General features: G+C 36.2%; 1 protein-coding gene and 1 non-coding gene across 3 annotated transcripts in view; both read right to left on the bottom strand.

Annotated features, from left to right (window-relative positions):
• DDX46 (DEAD-box helicase 46) overlaps positions 1-18,498 on the bottom strand; it is a 53,566-nt gene extending 35,068 nt beyond the window's left edge. For both annotated transcript variants that reach the window (XM_020908020.2, XM_020908021.2), the window contains exons 1-10: positions 18,296-18,498; positions 16,230-16,418; positions 14,623-14,766; positions 10,994-11,090; positions 8,301-8,466; positions 5,789-5,940; positions 4,898-5,011; positions 1,793-1,958; positions 965-1,085; positions 213-388 (exon numbers count right to left, since the gene is read on the bottom strand). In XM_020908020.2, coding sequence (XP_020763679.1) covers positions 213-388; positions 965-1,085; positions 1,793-1,958; positions 4,898-5,011; positions 5,789-5,940; positions 8,301-8,466; positions 10,994-11,090; positions 14,623-14,766; positions 16,230-16,418; positions 18,296-18,312 — 1,342 coding nt within the window. In that variant the 5' untranslated portion in view covers positions 18,313-18,498. The remainder of the gene's footprint in view (positions 1-212; positions 389-964; positions 1,086-1,792; positions 1,959-4,897; positions 5,012-5,788; positions 5,941-8,300; positions 8,467-10,993; positions 11,091-14,622; positions 14,767-16,229; positions 16,419-18,295) is intronic.
• On the bottom strand, positions 8,826-8,897 carry TRNAW-CCA (transfer RNA tryptophan (anticodon CCA)). The gene has a single exon. It is a non-coding gene; the product is annotated as a tRNA-Trp (tRNA).
• Positions 18,499-19,663: the final 1,165 nt, after the last annotated feature.

Here is a 19,663-nt window from a genome sequence, read left to right as displayed (position 1 = left end):
GCTGTTTTTGTACTTCTGAGACGTCACTCCAGAGCTCTGAAGAGTCTCACTCCACCTGCTGGTAAGGGGAAATCAGCCCCAAAGTGCCAAATTTATAGAGGAACTGTACATAAAAACATCTTTATTGATATACTTATTACAAAGCATCAGGTCTTTCTGATTAACTGACAAAGCTGTTATATGAAAAAATAGTTTAATGAAAGAAACTGTACCTATTGGCCCCTCTCCTTCTTCTAAAGACCTCTGATCCATGATGTGTCTAAACATGGGCAACAGAAAGGCAATGGTCTTTCCACTTCCTGTCTTGGCAATACCAATCAAATCTCGTCCAGACATTATCGCAGGAATCGCCTGGGTTTGGATTGGTGTGGGCTTTTCATAACCATGCCTTAAAAAGCAAACCATAGGAAGACAACAATAAGGACTGTGGTGACCTTTGGACTCTCAAACTGTAAGTTTTCCAAAATGTATATCCATATAATGAAATTTTTACTTGGAGAATAAAAAGAATGAAGTACTCAGACATTCTACATCATGGATGATGTAGAAATATTTGAAAATACTATGCTAACTGGAAGAAGCCAGTAACAAAGCACTATATATAAGTAGGTCTAATTGATATGAAATGTCCAGAATACACAAATCTATAAAAAGAAGTAGGTAAAAGGCTGCCTTGTGTGGAGAAGAAGAGAGAAAAATGAATACTAATAGATCAGGCCTCTTTTGGGTGATGAAAATGTTCTAAAATTAGATTATGGTAATGACAACACAACTTCATAAATATACTGAAAATCATAAACTAAAGGGTAAACTTTATAGTATGTAAATCATATCTCGAGAAAGCTGTTTAACTAAAATCAGTATTTTCCATCAGAGTAAAAACATAAGCAAAGGAATTATTTGTGTAACAGGTTATTTTCAGTAGCAAGATTTTGAAATATGTGGACAACTGTTGAACACTTACTTTTTGAGAGAATTTAAGATCTTCATAGAAATTCCACACTGAACCCAAGATTTAATTGGTTTGGGGCAACCTTTCCCTTTGACAGTAATGCCTTCCATTTCCAACCGAAATACATTCACCTCTACAAAACAAAATCCAGATTAAAAACTCTTAAATATTGTTCTATTAGTGCCCTCTACTTTTCAATGAGGCATGATAAGATTAAGAATCAATTCTTTTTTAGTGTTCCCAAAGATAATTCCATATAAAAGCTCCATGACAATGCACTGAACAGCTCTGACAGACAAAGTGATTACTGTTGCAACCAACTAGGAACAAAAGAAACACCCTGATTTCTACAACTTGGCTTTTATTTTGACTTAAATTCTAACAGCAATAAAAGAACAGTGATTCACAAGTAATACAACCACTTGTTCTTTAAGCAAGGGTTGCCCAGATCATGTTTTTTCTGTCAATATCACACAGATTCATACTGGTTTGTAATTCTCAAATAAGAGAAAAACATAATAGTCTACTTGCTAACTTCACATGAAGAGTATTTTCACCCCTAAAAAGCTCAACTACGTAAGCCAAACTAATTTTTGCTCATTTTTTAAAATGTTTCCCCAAACACACTAATTTCTAACTATTCCTAATCTTTGTGGATGTAGTCTCACTCTCTAGAATGACTTCTCATGTTCTAGTTCACTCTCATTTCTCCAAATAAGTCAGGCACATTTCTCCTACTCATCCATCAACTCACAGGCCTATCAACATGCCTCCCAGGCAAGGTGAAGTGTATTTCCCCCTGCCCCCACAATAACCGATAAATGAATAAACAAATTTTACCCTCTTGAGACATTTTTGCCAATTCTGGAACTTCAACATAAAAGTTTTTTCTGAATGGTTCATATTCAATTTTTCCATGATCCACCGGTTCTAGAAGCTTTCTCTGCTTTGTCTGGTAACCTGTAAGAGCCGTCTGAAGATCAACTTCTTCCTCCTCTGAAGAATACTGTAATAAAAAGAGAGAAATTAAGAGTTAAATCTATTACTATCTTCCTATGGGAAGAAATATTCCTAACTTTAAAAATGTTCCACTCCTAAAAAACATTCTCTTCCTCTTCAGTTTCTGAACTTTCCAACTTAGCTTAGTTTTTTTTTAGTTTCTCTTTGCCATTATAGAAAGCTACAGTAACAGCATAAAGCTAAAACAGAAAACTAACTCTAACGCAGCTTTAATGAAGTTCTGCCATAGTTTTCTCTATATAAATCATTACAATGAATGTTAACAGTAAAAAATTAAAAAAAAAAAAAAAAATTTCATTCTGTCACTTCATTTCTTCTCTCCCTATTCTATGTCTGGGATGTCCTGATGAGGGACAAGGATGAATCAAAATTTGGCCTACACATGTGCAGCAATACAGATGAACCTAGAGAACATCATACCATGTGAAGTAAGTCAGAGAAAGACTAATATTATATGATATCACTTAAATGTGGAATAAAAAAAATAATACAATGGAACTGGAGGAATCAATCTGCCTGACTTCAGACTCTACTACAAAGCCACAGTCATCAAGACAGTATGGTACTGGCACAAAGACAGAAATATAGATCAATGGAACAGAATAGAAAGCCCAGAGATAAATCCACGAACCTATGGTCACCTTATCTTAGACAAAGGAGGCAAGGATATACAATGGAAAAAAGATAACCTCTTTAACAAGTGGTGCTGGGAAAACTGGTCAACCACCTGTAAAAGAATGAAACTAGAACACTTTCTAACACCATACACAAAAATAAACTCAAAATGGATTAAAGATCTAAATGTAAGACCAGAAACTATCAAACTCCTAGAGGAGAACATAGGCAAAACACTCTCCGACATAAATCACAGCAGGATCCTCTATGACCCACCTCCCAGAATATTGGAAATAAAAGCAAAAATAAACAAATGGGACCTAAAAAATGGGACTGAAAAGCTTTTGCACAACAAAGGAAACTAGAAGCAAGGTGAAAAGACAGCCCTCAGACTGGGAGAAAATAATAGCAAATGAAGCAACACACAAAGGATTAAACTCAAAAATATACAAGCAACTCCTCCAGCTCAACTCCAGAAAAATGAATGACCCAATCAAAAAATGGGCCAAAGAACTCAACAGACATTTCTCCAAGGAAGACATACAGATGGCTAACAAACACACGAAAAGATGCTCAACATCACTCATTATCAGAGAAATGCAAATCAAAACCACAATGAGGTACCATTATACGCCAGTCAGGATGGCTGCTATCCAAAAGTCTACAAGCAATAAATGCTGGAGAGGGTGTGGAGAAAAGGGAACCCTCTTACACTGTTGGTGGGAATGCAAATTAGTACAGCCACTATGGAAAACAGTGTGGAGACTTCTTAAAAAGCTGGAAATAGAACTGCCATATGACCCAGCAATCCCACTTCTGGGCATACACACCAAGGAAACCAGATCTGAAAGAGACGCGTGCACCCCAATGTTCATCGCAGCACTGTTTATAATAGCCAGAACATGGAAGCAACCCAGATGCCCATCAGCAGACGAATGGATGAGGAAGCTGTGGTACATATACACCATGGAATATTACTCAGCCATTAAAAAGAATTCATTTGAATCAGTTCTAATGAGATGGATGAAACTGGAGCCCATTATACAGAGCGAAGTAAGCCACAAAGATAAAGACCATTAGAGTATACTAACACATATATATGGACTTTAGAAAGATGGTAACGATAACCCTATATGCAAAACAGAAAAAGAGACTCAGATGTATAGAACAGACTTGTGGACTCTGGGAGAAGGCGAGGGTGGGATGTTTCAAGAGAACAGCATTGAAACATGTATATTATCTAGGGTGAAACAGATAACCAGCCCAGGTTGGGTGCATGAGACAAGTGCTAGGGCCTGGTGCACTGGGAAGACCCAGAGGGATCGGGTGGAGAGGGAGGTGGGAGGGGGGACTGGGATGGGGAATACATGTAAATCCATGGCTAATTCATTTCAATGTATAACAAAAACTACTGTAATGATGTAAAGTAATTAGCCTCCAACTAATAAAAATAAATGGAAAAAAAAAAAAGAAAAAAAAATAATTTTATTTAAAAAAAAAAAAATACAAATGAATTTATTTTCAAAACAGAAACAGACTCAGTCATAGAAAACAAACTTTCGGCTACCAAAGGGGAGTGGGAAGGGGGAGGGATAAATCAGGAATGTGGGATTAATAGACACAAACTACTATACATAAAATAAGCAACAAGGATTTACTGTACAATGCTGGAGACCTGGGTTCAACCCTGGGTCAGAAAGATCGCGTGGGAGAAGGGAATGCCTATCCACTCCAGTACTCTCGCCTGGAGAAATCCATGGACAGAAGCCTGGTGGGCTACAGTCCACGGGGTAGCAAACAGTTGGACATACTGAATGACTAATATTTTCACTTTTCACACTTTCAAAGGGAATTACATGCAATATCTTATAGCAACTTACAATGAAAAAGAATCTAAAAATATGTATGTGTGTGTATAACTGAATCACTTTGCTGTACACTTAAAGCTAACACTATACTGTAAATCAACTATACTTCAATTTAAAAAAAGCAGGTATACAAGAGGTCAAAGAGGTGAAAATGTTCTACCAGTTTGGATATCTGGCTACAATACTGTTGAGAAAAGCAAGAATTTCTCCTAAGAGTAAACTGCATAACTGAAAAGCACACCTCCATCAATACTTACTTATAAATACTCATAGGGTGGTATCACGTGCTGTGTACTCAGTCATGTCTGACTCTGTATGACCCCACGGACCATACCCTTCCAGGCTCCCTTGTCCATGGAAGTCTCCAGGCAAGAATACTGGAGTGGGCTGCTGTTTCATTCTATGGTATCATGAACAAAGTAAAAAATTAAAGAAGAATTACCTCCATGGCATCCTGGTCATTCTCCATTAGCTCACCTTTCTTCTTATCAGAATCTACGACTGCTTTTTTGGTTGTGACAACTGTGACAACTTTTGTGACCGTTGGACCAGACTTCTAAAAAAGAATGTAAAATGTTTTGCGAAAGTTCAAACACAAAGTATAAACCAAATGAAACACAATGATAACTGTAACAACTTATAATTTGAATTAACTTAGTTGTAGTGACTACCAATGCAAAAACAAACAGTAGCCCAGTTTCTCCTTACCGACTTACTTAAATTTAAAAATGTAATACAATAGCATTATATTTCCTAACACATTAATACATAGGTAATTGGGTATGTAGTATGTAATTTTATATATTTTAAAAATACTAGTAAATAGTAATTTTCACTCATTCCACAAACCAAATACTATCCCAGGATCTTAAGATGAATCAATAAACAAAACAGGTAAGATCACTGCTCTTGGGAAGATTTTAGAAGAAGGAAGGAAAGAAAGAAGGAACAAACAAACACAACATTGAATTATACAATTCGTCAAAAGGTAATAAATTCTATTAAGAAAAAGAAAACCTAGACTAAAGAGGATCAGGAGTATAAATAATCGGAGTGTTGGAAAAGGACCTACTGAGAAAGTAACAAGTAAGCAAAAACACTAAACAAACATGATAATAGTAAAGATGACTTCTAAAGGGACATTTGCAGTTAAAATTTGCTAGTATCTCTGCTCTTTAGAAAAAGTACGGACACTTCTGAGATGCAGAAGGAAACAAAATCATTAACTTTATAAAGCCATGCAAGTCAGTAGTAGGTCAATGCAACACTGAATTCAAGTTATTCAACTAGGAATATAAATTTTTAAAAATAAAATAGGAAAAAAATCCCATACCTTTTCATTTCCCCCACCACCTTTCACACTTCTCATATTAAACTTTTTTACTTCCTCTTTCACTTCTTCCATGTAAGCATCTAATGGATCTAACTCTTCACCCTCCATTTCATTTCCTTCCTTTTCAGCCTCTGCAGGATCATCTTCATCATCTAAAATATCAGAACACACTTTGAATATGCGTTTCAACAGGGAATATTTCACAATCAGACCACACTCCTACTATTAAAGCCTTTTCTCTTAACTACCCAAATACCCTCCTTATCAATTAACCCAGGCACAATACAGTTCAAATACTCATACTGGCAAGGTTTTAAATCAAATAAATATTAGTTTTGAAGAATACTAATAATAAAAGAAATAAATGATAAATCATTAAACTGAAAAGAGGAAGAAACACTAATACGTCTAAAAAGTGGACCTCTGATATTATTTTACAACCACACTAATAGAAGCAACACTAAAAACTTTGCAAAAAGGATGTGTTTATTTCTCTTCTTTCAATCACTTTTCTTTAATCAGAGGAAGAAAAAATTAATAGCATATTCTAAAGACAATATCGTGTTTTTTACATAACTATCATCAGGGGAGCCTGGTAGGCTGCAGTCCATGGGCTCACAAAGTCAGACACAACTTAGTGACTGAACAACATTATCACCATTTAAAGACATAATCCATTAATCCATTCAGAACAAAACACTCTGCTGAACTTTCACAGAAAATGTAAAATTTACAGGGATTTTCACACACACAAAAAAAGGGCAAAATTCCCTTTTCCTATTAAATCTCATTACTCCACTTAACTAACATCTTACACATCAAAATCAGCTGTGAAGTTGCATTTAGTTGTATTGAGCAGCTTCAGCTGCATTCAACAATTCTCATAAATTCTCTTTTCATTTTTATTCTGCTACAAATATTTTCTAATTTTCCTTATTATGATTTCTTAGATACAACCATCATTTAAAAGTGGACAATTTCTATCCAAATACATGGAGTTTTTAAAGTATCCTTGATATTAATTTCTCATTTTGATACTAATTTCTCATTTAATTGCTTTCTTCGTTGCAATCACTCTCTGTTTCTTCAGTCTCTTAACTTTATTGAGACTTTCTTTTTTTTTTTTTAATTGAGACTTTCAACAATTATGTCAAAGTTCTCTCTTGGTAAATGTCACACTGCACTTGAAATATGTGTTATTTTCAAATATCTTTTGATATTGATTTCTAACATAATTTCACCATGATAAGAGAACAGATTGTATGATTTCAATACACGTTGACCATGAAATTTTTGCACCTTGCTTTATGTCCCTGGATATGTTCCAGTGTCTCTTGATTCACAGTCTATGGAAACTTGAATAGAACTTGTATCCTGCTTCGGTGTGAAAACTGTAAATCTTAATTATGTTTAATTGGTTCATAGTGCTTTTGGGGTCTACTATATCCTTCTACTTTTCTATGTATTCACTCCATTAACTTTTGAGAGTTTGATACTGAAACTCCAACTAAATACCTTAATTTATCTACTTAAAAAATAATTGTAAAAATACTGGAAATATATGTAACTTTTTTCTGTATTTTCCAAGTTTCTTGTAAATGTACTATCATACTTTCATAATTTAAAAAAGAAAAAAAAAAATCAAGATGTGCAGGGGAAATGCTGCTCTTCTAAGTTAGGGAAAAAATCAGAGGGACTTGGAAACATACCTTTAACTTACCCTCACTACTAATATCTGAAGTAAAAAAATTAAAGAGCTATTTACTGACCGCCCATAAGAATCCAACTCTCCACTCTAAAGTAAAATCAGTGATCCTTACTGAATGCTACTCTACAATTAAAATTTTAAAGTAAATATGAAAAGGGGCATTGAAAAACCTCAAAATAAATCTAGTGACTTCACTTCTAGGTATAAACCCAAAAGAACTGCAAGTTGGGATTCAATCAGATATGCACACACCAATACTCAAAGAAGCATTATTTGCAACAGTCAAAAGATGGAAACAACTTATATATGCAACAACAGATGAACAGGTAAACAAAATGTGGTATATACATACAATGTAATACTATCCGACTTAAAAAGGAAGGAAATTATGATATAGACTACAACATGGATGAACCTGGAAAACACTTTGCTAAATAAAATAAGCCTAGTCACAAGACAAATATTACACGACTCCATTTATATAAGGTATTTAGAATAAGCAAATTCATAGAATCAGAAAGTAGATTAGATGTTATTAGAAATGAAGAGGAAGGGGAGGCAGGGTAGAGAATTACTGTTGAATAAGGCAGGGGTTTTGTTTGGAATGATGACAAAGTTCTGGAAAAGTGGTGATGGCTGCACAACACTGAATTTGCTCAATATCACTGAATTGTACACTTAAAAATGGTTAAAATAGTAAACATTATGTATATTTTTTCACAATAAAAAATGGTCTATTACTTATAATACTAGAATATTCTACATGAATTGTTATTTACGCTATTAGCAAACAAATGAATATACCATCATCGTCTTCTAAACTCCATTTTTTCCCTTGTTTCATCTCCTCGATTTCCTTTTTCAGTTCCCCTATGTTTTCCATGGCCTTTTTACGTTGCTCTTCTCGCCATTTTTCTACTCTTTCTTTTCGCTTTCTCATTTCTTCTTCTAGCTTATTTTGGTCAAAGTTCTTGGGTGAAAATAAAAAATAAAGAGAAGAAAATAAGGATCAACAGTTTTACTCCTACTGACACTCCAAATAACTTCTTCAAAGTATCAAAAAAGAAAAGGAAAAACAGGTGTCTACACAAAACTCCGAAATTCTGACCAGATTTAGATTACACATCTTTTAAATATATTAAGGAATAAACTAACAAAATGAAATCACAATGAAAAGTATCTTCAACTAATAAAGCAGAAAACTGAAGTCGCTCAGTCATGTCCAACTCTTTGCGACCCCATGGGCTGTAGCCCACCAGGCTCCTCCATCCATGGGATTTCCCAGGCAAGAGTACTGGAGGGGGTTGCCACTTCCTTCTCCAGGGGACCTTCCCCACCCAGGGATCGAAGCCTGGTCTCCTGCATTGGAGGCAGATGCTCTACCACCTGAGCCACCAGGGAAAGCCAGACAGACCTCAAATACTATAACTTACTCTCCTTTTAGTCACTACCAATATGCACACATGAATTCAACTTCTTCCTCAAAGTGGAAACCGAAAGAACTGGCAAGCAAAGTTCCCTAATTATTACTCTCAACTGTAAATCCTTTAAACTTCTCCAAGGCTGCTTCCATGAGAAGGATTTTTTAATCACAATTTTCTATTTCAAACGAGTGAGTAAATGAAAGTTACTTATCAACATCATTAAGAAGTTCTGATCTTTTAGCCCTTAGGTCTAAGTTTCCTAGAAACAGCCTAGGAAAGCTTGCATCATGATTATCAACAATACTCTTCAAAGGAAAGACAAATCATTTTCACAGTCATAATCAAGGACTTAAAGATTAAGCATCATAAAAATCAAAATTTTATACATGCTACAATTATATAAATAGGTATAGAAACACACATGTAAAAAAACAATCAAAGAAAATACTATTAAACTGCAATGATGATGGCATTTAGGTATCTAGAATTACAGAGAATTATTTCTGACTTTCCATATATTTTATAATATGGTTATACTTATATTTTTAAAATAAATTTATTTCTTAAACAAATGAAACCTATGTCCCTGAATTTACATCCTTCATAATTCCATACTCTCTGAAGATGAGCCCCTGAAAGCTTATGTTTTTTTCTCAAGGTCACCCAGTCATTCCATAGTAGAAACTAAAGCAGAAACCAGACCTCCAGACTTCTTGTGTTAATTTCTTAGATAACCTGCTCAGCAAGCAGATCCCTTAAAAAAAAATTTGACCTCAAAAAAAAAAAGGAAGTGAAGCTGTAATATATTGTAAAATGGGCAAAAGATATGAATAGGCAATTCAAAGAAAACTGCAAATAGTAAACAAACTTAAAAATGCCTTATTTAATTATTGGTTTACATTATGTTCATAGCACTTAAAAATATTTACTCATGTTTAAACACACATAACTCAAAATAACAAGAAATCAATTACCTCCTATCACATTTGCAAAAATGAAATTTCAAAATGCCCATGTTGGCAAGAATGTGAAGAAACAGACATTTTCACATCTAAAATCTTAATTTCCACAATATTTGTGGAGGGCAATTTGATACGATCAATCAAAATGTTAAATCTTTAGAGCCAGCCCTCTGGATCTGAGTCCGCATCCTCCAAATTCAACAAACTGGATCAAAAATATGCAGGAAAAGAAAATTCCAGGAAGTTCCAAAAATCAAAACTTGAATTTGCCCTAGGCTGGCAACTACTAACACAGGATTTACATTGTATTTACAACGATTCACACAGCATCTACATCATATTGGGTATCGTAAGTGATCTAGAGATGACAACCTATGCAGGGAGGATACCTATGGTTATACTAAGTCATTTTATATAAAGGACTTGAACATCAGAAGGTTTTGCTATCCAAAGGGGTCCTATAACCAATCCCCCTCCAATACTGAGGGAAAGCTGTATACCCACTGACAAAGTAATTTATCTTACTGGTATTAATTTACCCTATACTATATTCACAGAACACATGTGTACTAGGATTAACCTACCATTGTTTATAACTGTGGACTAGAGAGGGCCTAAATACCCATTTACCTTTTCTTCAACAAAACACTATGCAGGCATAAAAAACAACAAGCACTACCTATGTAAACAGCTATGTAAAGATATTCAACATTTAACAAAAGGGAAAAGAAAGATATTCTACCTCTTAAGTTATAATATATATATTAGTATACCTCTTATAAATATAATAGTATACCTCTTTGTATACTGCGATTTATTATTCTTAAGACCTTATATATTGATAAAGTAATTCATAATTTCAAAGCAACAAAAAAGCAAGGCACAGAATAGTGCATATAGTAATGATCACATTTTATATATAAAATTAGATAATGTGTATAGATACGTAACTTTCAGAAAAATGTTCTCATGGGGAAAACTATCATTTTATATGTATTTTACAAATTTGCTATCATTTACTTAAAAATAAAACATACAGCATTAAAACCAAAAACCAGTCACTACAGAAACAAATTCAATACTATACTATTTTTTATGTTAGTAAACATACACCAGCATCCTTTTCTTTTTCATCCTCTTTGTCATCTTTGTCTTTTTTCTTCTCTTTAGAACTTTCCCCACTATCTGTTTTCTCTTTGGATCTAGACCTGCCAAAAAAAAAAGAGAGGGGGACATCATCTGTTTTTGGAAACATTCATTTTAAAACACTTAGACTTGTATTTTACTTCTTAAGTAAGAAATAAACTTCCAAGCCTCAGGAGAATTTTTATATACCGTTTATAAGCAATTTGGAAATACAATGAAGAATTAACCTCATAACACTAACTGCAAATATTACTCCGTATCTGCAAACTGACCAAAAGTAAATTGGACACAGCATGTAAAAATAATTACAAAAATCTAAATAAGAAATTAAAAATGTAACAAATGGAGAACTATACCAAAACATTAACAGTATAAGATAACTGATATATGTAATATTTCAAATCCCAACAACTTTGCATTTTGACCTTATGGCATCTAAAAATGAGTTAAATTCCTTAACTGTACTATAATCAAATTAGTTGACCTTTCCCCTCCTTTATGACTGGTGCTTTTAAGAGGGCTTCCCTGGTGGCTCAGTGGTAAAAAAAAATCCGTCTGCCAATGAAGAGGACATGGGTTTGGGGAAGATCCCACTTGCCACAGGACAACTACAACTGTGAGCCATAACTACTAAAGCCACAGCATCTAGAGCCCATGCTCCACAACAAGAGAAACCACTGCAGTGAGAAGCCCGCACACCACAACAAAGAGTAGCCTCTGCTCACTGCAATTAGAGAAAGCCCACGTGCAGCAAAGACTCAGCATAGCCATAAATAAAAAATAAATAAATCTTAAAAAATAAGGCACCCAGAAATTTTTCCAATTTTGATGAAGATACCCAGAGGTAAAGAAGATATTCTCCAGCATAAAGTTCTAAAAATAGGACTGGCTACCTCCTTCTCTGCACAAAAAGCATTTACAAACAGATTAAAAACCAAATAAGATGGTTACTTAAAAGTTTATAGCTTTGTCATCTTATTTGGTTCTTAATTTGTTTGGAAATGCTTTTTGCACAGAGAAGGAGGTAGCCAGTCCTATTTTATCAAAGGATAGCAAATGTCCCTGACACCATTTATTGGAAAAACTTTTCCCCACTATTTATGTCACCATAGTCATTTATTAAATGATCTTATATGTGTGGATTTGATTCTAGGTTCTTTATAAGATTTCAGTAATCTATTTGCTTACCCCTACAATAAAGCCACACTCTTGATTTCTACAACTTTATGACAAGCCTTGATACCTGGTAGCGAAAGTCCTTATATCGTGTTCTTTGAAAGTGCTTCCTAATTTTATAACCAGTCTGTTAAATACTTTTCTATTCATGTTTGCCAAGAACTTTTAAACATTAATGTATGTTGAAGTTAATAAGATGCTTTTCCTGAATCTACTTACATAACCATGACTTTTCTCCTTGAATCTTGGATCACACTGATAGAGTTTCTAATGTTAAATTAACTTTCCATTCCTGGTATAAACCCAACTAGTTTATGATTTGTCTTATCTTTTTGACGTACTGTTAAAAGCAGCATGCTAATCTTTTATGTTCAGACTGAGTACAGCCTATAACTTTATTTTTTCACACTGCCCTTGTCAGGTTTTCCTCATCCTTTTATTAACTGCCTTCATTTTATGAATGTTTCTTCCTTCTAAGTCTTTGTTCCTCAAAAGTATCATTACAGAGTAAGACAAATCAGACTAAAATATCTGCCACTCAAATAGCAAAATACAATTACCTGGAATATTTAAAAACTTCTATATATCAATTTTTTAAAGAGAGAAACAAACCAATAGGAAAATGAGAAAAAGATTTAAACATGTATTTTTTTTAACATGTATTTTTTAAACATGTACTTTAGAAGAAGTCTGAATAACGTATGGAAAGGTGTTCAACTTCAGCAGTAATCAAAGAAATGCAAATTAATACCATAATGATATTTTTATTACATGGCTATCAAATACAAATTTAAAGGAATGGCAATACCTAATACTGGGTATGAAGGGACACAATTCTCATATACTGCTGGAAGTGTAATTAGTATATACTCTTTGGAAAGCATTTGGGATTACTTAGTTAAAGTGAAGCTATGTTTATTCTATGACCATGTAACTTCACTCCTAGATATACACCCAAGGGGAACTCATACACATGTATATGCTGATATGCCTAGTCGCTCAGTGGTGTCCAACTCTTGAACTCGGGTCTCCTGCAATGCAGGTGGAGTATGCACTGTCTGAGCCAGCAGGGGAGCCCATACACATGTATACTAGGACATATATACAAAAATGTTCACAACAGCCTCAAAGTTAAAACAACTCAAACAACCATCTCAGCAGAATGGATACATAAAGTGGTAAATTTGTATCACAGGGCTTCCAAGATGGCTCAGTGGGAAAGAATCCATCTGCCAATGCAGGAGACCCAAGAGACATGGCTTCTATCCCGGTTCAGGAAGATCCCCCGGAGGAGGAAACAGCAACCTGTTTCAGTATTCTTTCCTGGAAACTTCCATGGATAGAGGAGCCTGGCAGGCTACAATCCATGGGGTCCCAAAGAGTCAGACACGACTGAGCGCACGTATTTATACCACAGGATAATGGTTCAGCAATAAAATAAACTAATGTTATGAGCAACAGAGGTAACTCTCAAGGTTTAGCAAAAACACAAAAGAAGACATTGCTCATTCATGTAAAATTAAAAAACACATAAACCTAAATCATTCTTTTTCCATTTATAAAGAAACAATTAGGACATTACTAACACCAAAGTCAGCAGTGATTTTATCTAGCAAGTAGAAAGCTGGGTTAGCAGAGGGACATGCAGGGCTTCCAGTGGGATACAGACAATGTTCTATTTCCTAACTTCGGTGGTGGTTACATGAATCTTGCTTTACACTTATTTAATAAACTGCATGTTTATACTTCATTCATTTCTCTGAATTTATATTTTAAATTTAAAATTATCCCAATGGGCATTATAATACTGACCTGATAAAAGTAAAACTTATAAAGTAAATAAATGAGGAAAAATCTTCATAACCAATATGAAGAAAACATAAACAAAGTCATATATGCCAGTACACCATAGAAACAGTAATAGGCAAAGAACAAAGCATTAACAAGAGAAATATAGAGTAAACATATTATGTCTAATACATATAACTAATATCTCAAAATTCAATAGTACTAACATCTTAAGGAAATATGTAGATTTAACTTACACAAGCAAAGTTCACCCATTATGAATAGCAGCTCAGCAACATAAAAATGTTATTTTTTAATCAACAGTAGAAATACTAAGAAAATAACTTCAAAGAAAAAAACATAGTTCCCACAAAGATGTATATAAAATGTACTTCTGATCATTAACAGTAGGTATCAAATGAAGGAACAGTGCATTATGAGTGTTAAAACTAACAGAATTTAGGTATCTTCTAAAAGCACTACAAGCTTTATAACTTATTGAAATAAAATTAAGCTAACAGCTCATGGCAGTAGCCAAATTCAGCATTTACAAGGATTTTTTTTTTTTAAGTGTAGGGGAGAGAGTTAGTTCCCAACCTGCATGATAGATACAACCAATGTTAACATTACCTATTCTCAGCTTTCTTGCTTTTATTGCCAGGACTGGAAGATCGGGATCTTCGGCCTCGGCTTCTACTCCTTGAACGTCTCCTGTCCCGACTTCGAGATCTTCTTCGTTCTCGACTTCTATCTCTCTCTCTACTTCTGGAACGCCTGCAAGGGGGACATGTTTCATTTATTCTATGACCAAGTAGAACTTCTATTTCAAATCATGGTTTCTGCCTCATGCTGAAAGAAGCTTCTAAATTATTACCATTGTTAAAGACAGATTTCAATTAACTATCAAATCAGTTTAACAGTAAAGCCAATTCTTACAAGTGGTCAATGGGAAAAACGAGGATACTAATTTCGAAATGATGTTCGTTGAGAAATGGAGGAAATATGTAGTAATAGCTGTCCGAAATCTTTGACCTATAGAACAAAATCTAAATTTCAAAGACAGCTGAAATCTCAGTATAAGGATGGGCAGAATGGGGCTGTGGAAAGATTACAGATACCAAAATTAGGGGATAAGAATTTCTATCCTGGTGCTGCTACTAACTAGTGACACATACAGGGCAGATCAACTCTCTGGGTCTGTTTCCTTATCTATATAATGCAGAGACATCACCAAATAATCTCAAAATCCTTCTTGCTCTAAAATCTTGTAATTTTATTTTCACAACAAAAAGAGACCAAAAAAAAAAAAGTAAGAGACCAAATCTTATATGACACTTAATAAGTACTTGACTGTATTGTATGAAACTGTTCCTGAGGCCACATAATATAAAACTGAGTAAGTTAATACTATCCACATTGTTATGGGTGAATATTTTCCCTAAGAACCAATATCTCAAAAAGATAAAGTTCTTTCTGAGATCAGTTCACAGCACCTGTATAACTGTGTCTTCTTTCCTATTTTAAAGAGAAACTTTATTAGAAAACTTTTTTTGGCATGTGAGATTATTTTTATTTAAAGACTGTTTTTCACCACAAGGCAAGTTACAAACGTTTGGGTGGTACCAAGGAATATTTAATCAAGCATAAGCTTTTAAAAACTAGGATGTTCTTTGGTTAAATCTAAAAAAATTCTTTAAAATCATTTCAAACAAGAAGTGGACATGGTTCTGTTCTCTTCTCCCTTCTCCAGTCAGCTCCAGTGGTGGCTCTGAACACGTGGATTGGCTTTCTTGGGGCAGGATTATATTAGAACCCCCTCAATGGCATATTACCTCAACTTTTACTTCTTTTTTTTTAAAACCTCTCCTGGGGGCTTTAAGAGTTCTTTGTGGTGTTGCACAGCAGAAACCAACAGAACATTGTAAAGCAATTTTTCTCCAATTAAAAAAAAAATTTTTTTAAGTTCTCTTTGGATTACAAGAAATACCACCTCACATTTATAAACTTAAAATACTGTTTGACAGTAGAAAGGAGGGGCAAAAACACTGTTAGAAAGGTTTTGTTCTGGGCAAATCCCTTATGCACTTAATCAAATCAGCTGGGATTAAAACAGAAAGCCGGAAAACAGACTACCAAATTCTACCACCAATTAAAGGGACCACCAAAACTTTTAAAGAAGCCTAATTTAGCTGAGAAGGTCCAATTTATCAAGAGTTCTTTGGAGATTAATGTCTTACCTCAGACGCTTCCTGTCTCTGGACCGAGATCTTCTTTTATCCCTGCTACGAGACCTCTCTCTCCTCCTATCTCTATCCCTGCTTCTAGACCGTCTGTCATCTCCACGTTTACTTCTTTTGTCTGAGGGTGAACGACTTCTAGATCGACTTCCAGAGCGTCCCCGTGATGCTGATCGCTTCCGATAGTGGCTAGAATATTAAGTTAAAGATTAATCTTAGCAAGCACACTTAGCCTCTATTACATTTTATTGTTTTCCCTAAAAGTCTCAGCAGATAAACACTGAAAGGACTTTTTACACATCAACTTCTTTAAAATTAGAGGGGAAGAGCAAACCCTTCTGCTGCAGCACATGTAGAGAGGAAAAACTGTTAGAGAAGCAAGAACAGTAAGCAAGAGAGACCAAGTTCCTACTTTTGAGGCTCAAGCAGCTTTGTGCTCTGGTAAAGGAAGAGAAGACAAGTTTAAAAAAAAATGAATAAGTCAATACAATGTCATTTGGAGCTATGGAGAAAAACAGCTGAGAGTAGCATGGTAGCCAAATATGGAGAGTTTTATAGGCGGTTATCAGGACAGTCTTTTTTTTTCTTTGAGAAGGCTACTGCAAGACTTTAAGCATTACTGTTTTTAAAGCATTACTCTGGCTACTGAGGAGAAAACAAACCTAAGAAAGGTGAGAGCAGAAGCAGGGAAAACAGGTAAACAGCAAGCAAGTCAGAGACAGTGGCGGCCTGGATCAGAACATCAGGTGTAGAGCTGTTGACAAGTATCAAAAGCTGGATATTGGGTATTTTAACAATTAATTAAATGTCAAGTACAACAGCAAATCTCCTGCACAAGTCATGGAAGGCAGAGAAGAGGGGGAGAGGACTAAGGGATGGAAGGGACCTTCTTGGGAAGGGCCCTGAAGAATTCATTTTGAAAGCAGTAAGAACCAATGGACATGAGAGCATGGAAATGACATAATCTTATGTTTATTTCAGAAGCATCATTCTGGATGCAGTGTGGAATCAGTTAGGAGAGCAAGATCAGAGGAAGATGATGGAGATGTAGCAGTCTGAGCAATATATGATTAAGGCCTGAATTAAGTCAGGGAAAGCAAGAATGGCAACAGAGTGCAGAATCTAACTGGATGTAAACACTGAGAGAAGGATGAGTCAAATAAATATCACTTCCAGGTTTCCCACCTGGGTGACCAGACAAATACCAATGCTTTCACGGAGATTTCAAAGACTTTTAAACAAACTTCCCGTAGTTGTGGAAACTCTTTATCCAGGTAAACGAATAAACACTTTATAGATTTGTTAAATTTCATCAAGCTCTACCCTTAAGCGTTGCCGATTTCCCTGAAAGTTAATTATACCTCAGTAAACTACTACTACCTTACTTTTTACATCCTACATATAAATTATCTTTCAGGAACCGCTAAATATTAACCAAATTTGTACATTAAAGATAAAAATCTCAAGATCCCAAACCAGGGAACAATATAAACTGTTTTTGAAAAGAGTTCTAATAAGAGCTCCCAATTCTCAGTTTTAAAAGGATAAAAAACACATAACAAAGAAATCTGAGATCTATTTACAGAGTAAATGTCCATGTCACAAGCATTTATTGTAGCCCAATAAAAGCCTAGTCATGTACAAAGTTATAGGTGTTGTAAAAATGTATGACCACACACTCCTTTCAATTAACTTAACAAAATATACCGCGCTCACAAAGAACTAAAGTAGGAATCAAAGATATGGTCCAAACGCGAAGTGGTGAGAAATTCACTTGGGATCGCCATTGAATGAGATCCTGGAAAGCTCCGCGGAAATGGCGGGATCTCTTAGAAGTCCTGGAAAGGTATTCCCGCTCCATGGGCTCGAACCGGCCGATGGCAGAGCAGGGGAACCCTGTGCCTACCGCTCACCCAAGTGCAGCCACTCCCCTCAGCAGAGGTCCCCCAGCCCCTTCAGCAGCCGCGGGCAGCACTGGCCACACGTGGGGTCGCGCTAGCCAGGCCGGGCCCCGAGGCCACCTCGCCTCCCGCCTGTACCGCTCGGCAGTCGGCACCCCGCCTTACCGTGACTCCCTGCCCATACCGCCTGATGTGGGAAACCGGCGCCCTTCGGAACCACGCGCAGGAGAACCGGACAGATTAGGAGGCCGCACCGCCCTCGGCACGCCGGGAAAGGGGTACCACTAAGAGGCGGCCGCAGAAACAGCGGCAGCTGCCATCCGAACGGGGCCAACGAAAACACGACGTGCTGGCGCCAGAGGAAGGAAGGAAAAACCGGGCCGGAAGTGGTTGTCACTCCACACCGCCCCCTATAGGCTGGAGGCCGCACAGCACCGGCTGCGCAAAAATTTATCGCCTCCGCTGTTTTCCTTGCACAGTCACGGGAGCCCGCAGGTCTCGGTGCGGTAGTGGGCAATGCCTCAACCTTGCAGACCTTGGGAGGGTCTTTCTCACTAGCACTAAAGCGCCATAAAGATCCCCGAGCTGTCCCAGGAAGTATACTGACATCTGCTTTAACCTGAGCTAAGTGATGCTACAAACATTTCAATTCACTCTCATTCATTTATATATTCATTTATACATATTGTTACGTGTCAGGCATGTTCTAGATTCCAATGAGCTTTCAATGTAGTGGCAGACATGAAGTGAAGTGAAAGTTGCTCAGTCATGTCTCTTTGCCACCCAAGGGACTGTAGCCCGCCAGGCTCTTTTGTCTGTGGGATTTCTCAGGCAAGAATACTACAGTGGGTTGCCATTTCCTTCTCCTGGGGATCTTCCCATCCCAGGGATGGAACCCGGGTCTCCTGCATTGCAGGCAGATTCTTTACCGTCTGGGCCACCAGGGAAGCCCAGTGGCATACATAGACATTAATACAAACACTTGCAGAAGTTTTACAACAGGAAAGAGATTCTACCGTAGGAGCAGGATTCAGAAAAAGAGTTCCCTGAGGAACTAACCTTTGAAGTAAGATTTGAAAACTGAGAAGGAGTTAACTCCGTGAAGAGGAGGATGAGCTAAACATCTGTATACAAGATTAGAATGGCTCTCTTGGCAGCATTCCAGTGCTTCCAATTCAGAGGTCCAGGTTGGGATCCCTGGTCAGGGAACTAAGGTCCCACGTGCCGCGAGGAGCCACAAAAAAAAAACAAAGATTATCATGGTTCTTAACGTTGTCTGCACTTGGGAGCTTAAATATGTACATACGGATGCTTGTGTTCCATTCTGATATTCTGATTTAATTGGTCTGGAGACCCTCTTATGCACTGGGAATTTTCAAGCTTCTCAGATACTTCTGAAGTACAATCCAGTCAAGGTGGAGAATGACTCACCTGTTGGGACACACACTGAAATGTTGAGTTGTTTTAGTAGCAATCTATAAAAGAGTTGGGGACAGGGTCTCATTTACTTTACATGTCTCTGAACTATTTTAT

The sequence above is a fragment of the Odocoileus virginianus genome, chromosome 3 (assembly GCF_023699985.2).
Source record: "Odocoileus virginianus isolate 20LAN1187 ecotype Illinois chromosome 3, Ovbor_1.2, whole genome shotgun sequence".
Taxonomy (NCBI): Eukaryota; Metazoa; Chordata; class Mammalia; order Artiodactyla; family Cervidae; genus Odocoileus; species Odocoileus virginianus.
Note: the sequence above shows the minus strand (reverse complement) of the source record. Positions and strands in the feature narration are given on the sequence as shown.